Source organism: Neolamprologus brichardi, chromosome 16 (genome assembly GCF_056152115.1).
Source record: "Neolamprologus brichardi isolate AB-2024 chromosome 16, ASM5615211v1, whole genome shotgun sequence".
Classification (NCBI taxonomy): Eukaryota; Metazoa; Chordata; class Actinopteri; order Cichliformes; family Cichlidae; genus Neolamprologus; species Neolamprologus brichardi.
In genome coordinates this window covers 20147271-20156960 of record NC_142119.1, presented here as the reverse complement: position 1 = coordinate 20156960, position 9690 = coordinate 20147271, and the positions used below count along the sequence as shown (strand labels likewise).

Below are 9690 nucleotides of genomic sequence, written 5' to 3'. Positions count from 1 at the left end.
GCCCATCATTCATGCTGAAATCATGCTTTTTGGAAAACATTTGAACAAAACCCAGCTTCGTCAGTGAGACCTACAGTGGGCGTTGAAGGTTATAAAATGCTTTGAAGTGCAGACAGCCCCAGTCTCAGTCCATTGGTAGGTTGTCAGTTCAGCCACTTCCTCTGATCACAGTGATCAGAGATTAGTGTGAGGAAACCAGAAGCAACAAGCTGTCATAAGATAGAAGCACAGATAGGCTTGTTTTTACAGACGGAGAGCCATGGACACACTGGGGAAAGGTGTGTTTGCACTTTCCGTACTAGCGGTGCCTGTTTCCTGTTCTGGTAAGTCAGACAAATGCAAAACAGCTGCTTTAAAAAACAATAATTTAATGATTTTCTTGCATGTGAAAAAAAGAAGCTTAAACTGTCTATCTGACTGAAAAGATAAACATAAGCTCACTGGCATTAAAAACTCCAAACTAAATTCTTTAAATACAGTTCTTTGTTTTTTTTTTTTAAATCTTAGTAAGTACATTTAGTCATGCGCTGTAGTGGTTTTACTTGAGTTATACCATTTATTTAAAACATTAACATTTATCTTAAAGCGTTATTTAATTTTTCTTACCATTGCTGCAAAATGTAACCAACAAAGCTTCAAACCTACAACAATTCTTTTACATGTACATTTACAGTGAGTCATGATTAGAGGAGATTTATATTCACTGTGTAGCTTTATGTTGGATGGAAAAAGTAGCTAAGCTTCTCTTACACGTTAAGGAAATTAAACATGAGGGAACTTTTGCATTTTCCACTCAATATTCTAAAAATATCTGTCTATATTCTGAACATTCGAATCAAAGTAGTTGAGAATGACAAACACGACTGCTGTCCCCTAGTGACTTAAGTTAAATTTAAATACACTAAATAAACATTTTTAACTCTCTTGGACAGTACGTGCTGCAGAAGCACATTGGCCTTTGCATTTTACCCTGCTCTCTCTAATGACTTACCTGTTGCTCCGTGCATTAATAAATACAGGGCAGCTCTTCTGTGGACTTTTTATAGGCAGATTATGTTTGTGTGAATTTGACGCTTCCCAGACTTTCTCTTTTATGCCGCAGTTTTACAAACGCTTTCAAGTGCTGTCTTGTGCTTCAGTAATATTAATCGTGATGCAGGCATTAGAGAAACAAAAGCATGCATGAATAAATAATCCCCCCATCCTCCAGCTGATGCATGCGAAACCGTTACGGGAGAATTTTTTTGCCATACGCTTGAATGCAGTAGACTGTAGAAATGTAAAGAATGGCTTCTGTGTCAACACATTCTTATGCATACTTGTTAGTTTTTTTGCGTTCACATCCATGCAACCCTTTGAAGGGCATCGTTTCTTTATTTCCCTTAAAATATAGTGCGATTATAACAGCAAACCACACTTTAACCCATTAACATGCTTTTTTTCCTCCTGTTGTTTCCCCTTTAAGCACCCTAAAGCGTAGAAAAATGATCCGTCTCATAGAGCAGCACATTAATTTTGCATCAGCTTGTTCCAGCTCTTCATTAAAGCTTTATTACGCTGAAATATTCAAATAGTTCACTCATTATATTTCGTACCTTTGTGCATTATTTTAACACTGCTTTTTTTAAAAAAAAATTAAACCTGACTTTTGTGGTATCTTTGGAAATGTAACATTGCCCACATAATTTGAAAGACTTTGAAAGACTTTTGAGAGTCGGAACAACAGCTGCGGCGCATGAATTTAAAATTACTGGCACATTCCTCATTAAGAGGATTCAGTGGGCACAGCTTTTGTGAAGTAAACATGCTTGTCTTTACATTTCAGAGTCAGACATGAAGACTGATTCTTCTCTCATTCAGTTGCGTAAAAAAAAATCTGGTTTAAAAAAAAAAATTTTCAAAAAAAAAACAAGCAAACAGAACCCTCGCCCCAAACGGACCATAAAAATGACCCTCACTCCAAACAAAACACTGAGAACTTCATTAAGTCGTTAGGTCTTAATTGAGTCATTAAGACTCTGCTAGCTGCTACCAGTTTCAGAGCTGATAAGTTCCTAATAACACTTAACAACCTTGGGCTCCTCTAAACAGCAGGATCTAAAATTGAACTAATTGCTAAAATTAAACTAATTGATGCCTTCAAAGTTGTAAAGGCTATAAAAAAAGAAGACATCAGAGGGCATCCAGCATTTAGTTTCCACCCTTTGAAATGTGGTTAAGAAATGACACTTAGCGTCATAAGAGTAAAAAAAAAAAAAGAAGCTTTGAGCCAATGTGTTTGTGCCGCTATAGGTGACAGGAAACGTGGGCATAGCTGTGTTTACAGTCTTAGTAGAAAGTAATGAACTATACTGTGATAATTTTCATTTTTAAGTGACTTAGCGCTTGTTGAATCATGAGGCCTTTCAGACGAGGTGCCGTCGATGCCATTGAGGCACTTCAGATAATTCAGATAAAAGAAAATCTTCTTCTAAACTTCTCTCACAACAGTAAATATGCTCATTGTCTGAACGCATTTACATTACAAGGGACGGAGTGAGGTCATTTATGAACCCCAGCCACTTTGTCAGCGACACCTGTTCAACTACTTATTATCAGCCAATGACATCACAGAAACTCGGTGTCTCGGGTTTACAGAGAATGGTCAGGAGCGCCTTGAGGCGACTTTTGTTGTGATTTGGCGCTATATAAATAAAATTGAATTGAATTGAATTGAATTGAAAAGAAGAGCAGCAGTTCTCTAGGTGAAAATGTCAGAATTTCAGGAGAATGTCCAGACTGCTTAGAGGAAGTCAACAGTAACTCAAACAACAACCCATCACAACCAAGGTTTGCAGAAGAGCATCTCTGAATGCAAAACACATTGAATTTTCAGCAGAAGACCAGACTGAGTGCCACTCCCATCATCTAATGACAGGAAACGGATGCTACATTTCACATGGGGTCATGTGCACAATATTTCGAAACGATTGGAAAAACACTGCCTGGTCTGATCAGTCTCGATTTCTGCTGCAACATTGGAATGGTGGGATCAGAATTTGGCACATACAACTTGAATCCTGCTAATCCGCCTTGCTGTGTATCAACAGTTCAAGCTGCTTGTCGTACAATGATTTGAGGGATATTTTCTTGTCACACTTTTGGCCCCTCGGTACAGAGTAAGCATTGTTGTTGTTGTTGCTGACCTACGTCTATCCTTCTATGATCACAGCATACCAGTCTACTGATGGCTGCTTCCAGCAGAAAAACGTCGCAAAGCTCAAATAATTTCAAATATGTTTCTTTGACATGACAATGTACTCAAACAGCTTCCACAGATCTCAATCCAGTACGGCACATTTAGGACGTAGAGGAATGGGAGCTTGACATCACGGATGTGCAGCTGAGAGTGATATGGACCAAAATCTCTGGAATGGTTCTGGCACCTTGTTGTGAATCTATGCCACCAAGAATTAAAGCAGCTCATTGAGACAGACGCTTAATGACCAAAATGACAGTGAAAACAAATCAACCGACAAGGCTAAGTTTGGGTAAATGTATGAAAATCGCTAAGAATCCACAATTACTAATAACATTAGAGCGTCTGAGAATATTTGAAATGGATAGCAGAAACAGTATAGGTATGATAAATACAAACAGAGCAATGACAAAAAGCATTTCTGTATATAAAAATAGAAAGAAATCATAAATAACCTGCTTTATTCATAATATGTTTTTTTAATATATATATCTTGGTTTCTTAAGGGTTATCGTCAGCTATAGATGTCTGATCTTCTAAATTTATCATATATAAACTAAATGTTATCTGTTTCCTAAAAAGGTACAACCCACTTACATTTTTTTAAATAAAGCTCATTTAAATGGTAAGTGAAAACGGTATACTTCCTTTTCTTAAGTCACTTTTACAGATCTCCTGTTTAGAAGTATAAAAATAGCCTGAGATGAGAAGAGCAGCAACATCCTGAAGCAGCTCTCAGTGATGGAGGTTTGATGAGGACGTTGCAGCCTCAGTGAATCGCCACCACTGGCTACGTTCTCACAACATTTCTTCTGTTCCAACCGCACTCTGTGATAAATGAGCCTCACAAAAACCTCAAAGCAGCCCATCGTGCAGACAGGAAGACACTCAGTGTGCTAAACTGCATATACGTAGTTTCTTATTTCCTGTTTCAGGGGTCTTACTCAATTTTCTCATTTGTCTCACGACAAATGTTGTAGATAATGTTGTTGTTTTTCCACAACATTTTGTGCACCATGTAACGGATTCATATGTAAAGACGTCCTTTGGTTTCTCCCTGAATAGAGCCAAAGGTGAATTTTATAAAGAAAATTTAAAACTAACCAAACCTAACATTGAACTAATACTTATAAATATTACATTTTTATGTATCCTAATAATATTGTTACATAAAATATATAAACACACATTTTAAAAAGTAAGCAATATAGTAATATTTAAACATAATAAAATATTTTAAAAATAAAAAATATATGTTTTATTGAGTATTTTTTTTTATTAAGAATAAAATACAATTTATAGCTACACTTGCATTACTGGATATTTGTTTTTTCCAGCAGTAATATGATTTCACCATAATATTTTTCTTAGATATCTCCTTTATTAGTGTGCAGATAAGAATTGGCATACTTCAGACTCACCTCATTGCTTTTTCAAATAGTGAAACATTTGAAAGGGATTTTTTTTACAAAAAGAAAACAGTAACTGGGCATCTTTTACATGAAAAAACAAGGCATAATTTCAAGGCATAATAAACAACCTACAGTTTTAGTGAACAGTGATGTAATATGTACACTGAACAAAAATTACTCAAGGAAACAGAAACAGTTGCTTCGAGGGATTAAAACTTTATGCCGACAAAATCCAGGGTGACTTCAGCAGGACTTGAGAAGTGGCAGAAAGATGAGCTTCTGTAAACAACAGAACCATAACGCATGATGTAAGAATGCAGATTTACTGCAAATAAAAATCTGATCAGTATCGGTAGTTTCCTCAGTGCTGTGTGTAACTCTTATCTCTTATACACCGCTATCTGGAAGACATATGATCTTTTATCAAATAGGAGATATTTCCGCACAGAGCACTACATGGCTTTAGATGCAATCATATTCTGTTTTTATTTCACGTAAAATCTTCTTTTTCTACTCCAATGTCATATTATTTGGCCTTTGTGCTCCTGTAACGTGAGGTTTTCTGCTGAGCAGAATTAAATGATGAAAATTTCCCTTTTCACTGAAATATGTTCTTCTCTTCCCAGAACTCAGTCACGTTTCGCTATAAGTATCTTGTTATTTAGTCTGAACATCAGCTGAAAATGTTCTTTTTTCTCTCTCTCTGTTTGCTCTGCAGATAATTTTTTCACTGAACCAGTCATCTGCTATTTCCTGGATGGATTTCTGATCATTTATTGCATCATTGTCACAGGGTTCTTCTTTAGAGAAAAGGTGAGTTATAGCAGCCCATGTAGAAGTTGGTGGTTACAGCGCATGTAGAAAAACATCATGGGACTGAATATCAATCCAGAACTTGATCCACTCTTTACTCTGTAAAGTGTGTAAAAAATTCTGTCAGATTGTAACCAGTGTGTTTGGATCAGTAATGTGCTGCTGTAATCAAGTGCTTACAACACTGGAGTCCCGCAAGGATCAACACCGGGGCCACTGTTATTCAGCTTGTACATCAATGTCTTGATTTATTCGTATGTGTCAGTTTTTTTCACACACAGAAAGTTGAGCAATTAGCTATTCATCTGTAATATTTCATTAAAAACAGTCCAGAGGAAAGGACACATCTCAGTGTTATCTTGCATCCTATTATTAGCTTCAGAAAGCATATAAAGAGGATGTGTGGTATGCAGAAATACTAATTAGCTCACCTAAAATCACCTGTTGGTCTAAAGCAAGAAAAACGTTAAAACCGGTCACATCACTTTTTTAAAAAACCTGTTTAACAAACAGTTTCAATTCTGTGACGTCTTTAGATAATACAAATATTCGGATTTGAGAACCTTTTGTTTAAAACTCATATGTTGGTTTTGTCTTTAAAATAGTTTACAGTACTGCATCTCCACCATTAAAATATTTGTATGGCTTTACTTAGCAGATTAGCAGGGCGTAAAGGTCAGCTGCTTGTGGTGTGTGTAGAGTTCTTAAAACAGGATAAAGAGTGCTGTCGTTTCCCCCCAATTATCATTTTCATAAAATACAAAGGACATCTCAAGAGCTCCTTGAAGTTTGACGAGGTAGAAATTTTCCCGTCTTGACCCGTCATGCAAAACAACCCTAACATGCACATTATTGGTCTGGTGGGTCTAAACTTAAAATTTAGACTAAAAATAAACACTACTTTATTTTTAGTCAATATTTAATATCTTCTCTCCTGTGAAATAAGTGTTTTTGTGCATAAATAAAAAGAAGAACTAAACGTAACGATATTTAATACTTTGATAGTTTAGTTTAAAGTGACTTTGTAGCAGCCTAATAGTCAATTAATTAACTAAATGACTTCAAAGTGCAAATCATTTGTGTTGTAGGGCCAACCGTGCAACACTTCTCTAATCTGACAAATTCTTCTGATAAGTAACTTAGTGAATACAATTTTTCAAATATATCCGTTTCAGATTTTTAACAGCGATATAAAATAACTAATCTTCACCCCGGAAAAGATGTTTTAGAAGTTTTAACAGCATTTATCTCACTAAATGTGAGGTTTTTTTTCTTAACAGATTGCCTCAGTCACAATTTGAAGAAATTACAGCACATAAACAGCCTGAATTTCTTGTCTTTTTAATCGCCACTGATAGGCCAAACCAACTTATTATATCACATCAATCTGTGCTACATTTTATTTGTCCTTTTTGCTTCTCTCTATAGTTTTCCAAAGGCCCATCTGTGGGAGTCACTGTAAGTCTTCATTTTCTTCGGTGTCTTTATGCTTTACAGTTGCTGCTGGTGGTGAATATTTCTCAACTGTTGCTTAAATGATATTAAATAAATGTGTGTGAGGATGTGTGTGCATTCAAGCTTCACTTCATGTTTGTGCTCTTCTTGCTGAATAACAGGAAGAAAATGGCATTTATCAGGTAAGGACAGCTTCACCTACAGTTCCAACCGCTCTGTGACCTGATCATGTTTGACTCTACAGATTGGATTATAATTTTGTATTATTATTGTTATTTGTTTTTATTTATGTCCAGGAACTTGAGAGACCAAAAGATGCTGATCCTTATGAGGTGCTTGACCCATCAAAAAGAAAGGTTTGGGACACTTCATTTGTTGATAAACTTTTTAATGGTCACATTCTCACATTTTCTGGTGCCTTTATTCTCGTTTTGTTTTTGCATATTGTAGAAAAAAGCAGGCAAGAAAAGGAAACCTGAGGTAAGAAAGTTTGTTTACTTACAGGGTTTGACAGAAGTATTTAACCAGTAAAGCATCTGTCCTCAGAGTAGTGCTGTTGTCGCTCTGCTTTATTTCATATCCCCATGGTTCCTAGAGTCTTGCAAAAATTTCAGTTTCTATGCGGAAGAGAAACAATACTGAGGGCCCTGTAGGCATTTAAACAGCAGATGTTTGAACTTGCCAGAGCAGGAAAAACACACAGGTGTTGCTAAAAACATCAGTATCAATAACCTGTATTGCTCAAGTCCTGACAAGTTTGCTGCAAGACCAGGATGCTGAAACTTTAAAAAATAGAAAAAAAAGAGAGAAAGGGTCATTTGAAACAGAAATGTTGGAAGGATCTGAAGTGAAAACAAATGTATTAGACCACCACCCAGTGTAAGGTTTAATTTACAGCAGCTGTGGCATAAAAGTATAGGTAATTACCAAAAATCATATTTTATGTTTCTGTAATGGTTAATCAATTAATTTGCACAAGCACTTTAGCATTAAAAATATAATTTTGATTAAAGTATGATTATGATTGTTGTAAATGAATTTTCAAATTTACTATTGCACAAAAAAGCAGGGAAAAAATTTAAATAGTTATTTACTTGCATTACTGGACAGAACAGTTGGTTTTAGAGGTTGAATTCAAAATTCTTGATGGATTTCTGACAGATTTCTAAAATATTTGTGTTGTTAATAAGAGGAACACTAACAATCACAAAAAAAGAGAGAGCCAACAAATTTTGGGGTGTGGCCCCCTCTGGCGGCGCCCCTGATATGGAGACACCATGTAATCAAAGCATCCTACTGACGTCGTGATGATAAACTGCCTGAGTTTACATGTTGAATCACTGATCTGCACAGCGTATGGATTAAATTGTGCAGACTCTTCTTGGTTAGGAGAACTGAAGGTGCCATCAGCGTGGTGCTTTAACCTTTTCTCACCTCTTTACTGCAGATGGCGAGGGACCCCCTTGAGTCTTTGATTCCCAGTACCTCATCTCCTCGTCCTGTTCCTCCTCTGTCTCCCCACTGACATCCTACAGTATCAGCAATAGTGTTACTAAACACAATTCGAGTCATTTATTAAACTAACAAAAAAATTAATAAAAAATTTGTGGCTTCAGCTTCTCAGATATGAGGATTTGCTTCTAAATTAAATATGTCTAGTCAGAGAAAAAAGTCACTTTGTATTTGTGTTATGTTGTGATAAGCTTTTCTCTCATGTTATACAAATAAAAACTAACAAAGAACCCTACATTAAGGCTAAAAACAAACTCTTTATGAGTTCAGATATTTGATGTAACCATTTTTACATCTTTAAGGTTGTACTTGCACAGCAGCTGATAATGCTAAACAGTTATTATCAACAACAGTAAAACCAGCAGACAGATAAAGGGAATATCATCAACCGTCTTCTTAAAATGCAACTTTCTGCTGGACTCTGACCATAGACTGTATATTGTAAATATAGAACTTTATATTGTTGTTGTCTAAGTGCCGCCCACCCCTCTGTCAGTCCAACTGCAGTCTGAATCCGAATCAAACCTGAATCAGCTCAACTATTCCCGTGTTAGCAAAACAAGTTTGAGCCATGTAAGCTCCCCCTTGCAGCCCACAGCGCCAAAAGAATCTGCAACATACTGAAGCCAGAGATGACTGGACATCCCCTTACTATGACCTGCCAAAGCCGGTGGATTTATATTGCAGCAGATCAGTGTGACTTATATTATTTATAATACTTGGCTGCTTGAATTATGTTTTTAGAAAATGCTCATGTATTGGGATTCTCTCACAGATACATCTCTAGGGTTTACAGAGATGAAAAAGAAAATATCCAGTGAGCGGATAGGAAGCAAGCGGTAACTCAAATAAACACTTGTTACACAATTTAAGTATGCAGAAGAGCATCTCTGAACAAAGACTCTTGAAACAAATGGGCTACAGCAACAGAAGACCACACCGGTCTTCTGCTGCTCCTAAGACCACTTCTTGGTCTTAGGAGTCTGTTACAATTTCAGATGGTAGGTTAAATATGTTGTATGGGACTACTTCTTGGCACATTTGCATCAACTTGGCATTCATCATTTAAACAGCAGAGACTGAGTATTGTTACTGACCATGTCCATCCCGTTATAACCAAAGTGTACCAACAAATCAATTTTTGAAATCTTTGTCCTAAATGTTGTATAGATGAAAGCTAAATCTGCCTGGCACTGATGTATAATGATTAAAATTTGTACATTTAATCCCAATAAAAGACAAAGCACATGTCAAAACACT

The 9690-nt window shown here is 36.2% G+C and overlaps 1 protein-coding gene across 1 annotated transcript; it reads left to right on the top strand.

Annotated features, from left to right (window-relative positions):
* The first annotated feature begins 235 nt into the window (after positions 1 to 235).
* LOC102787443 (T-cell surface glycoprotein CD3 zeta chain-like) lies at positions 236 to 9686 on the top strand. Its single transcript, XM_006788244.2, has 7 exons — positions 236 to 323; positions 5369 to 5463; positions 6892 to 6921; positions 7080 to 7100; positions 7215 to 7274; positions 7369 to 7398; positions 8366 to 9686. The coding sequence occupies exons 1-7, from the start codon at positions 260 to 262 to the stop codon at positions 8441 to 8443; spliced, it is 378 nt and encodes a 125-aa protein (XP_006788307.1). The 5' UTR covers positions 236 to 259; the 3' UTR covers positions 8444 to 9686.
* The last annotated feature ends 4 nt before the right edge of the window (positions 9687 to 9690 follow it).

Excerpts from the sequence above, each read along its gene's own strand:
- LOC102787443 (XM_006788244.2), top strand. The coding sequence starts at position 260 with ATGGACACACTGGGGAAAGGTGTGTTTGCACTTTCCGTACTAGCGGTG. Across the intron at positions 5,464-6,891 it reads GGTTCTTCTTTAGAGAAAAG|TTTTCCAAAGGCCCATCTGT; the intron begins GTGAGTTATAGC and ends TTCTCTCTATAG. Across the intron at positions 7,399-8,365 it reads GCAAGAAAAGGAAACCTGAG|ATGGCGAGGGACCCCCTTGA; the intron begins GTAAGAAAGTTT and ends TCTTTACTGCAG.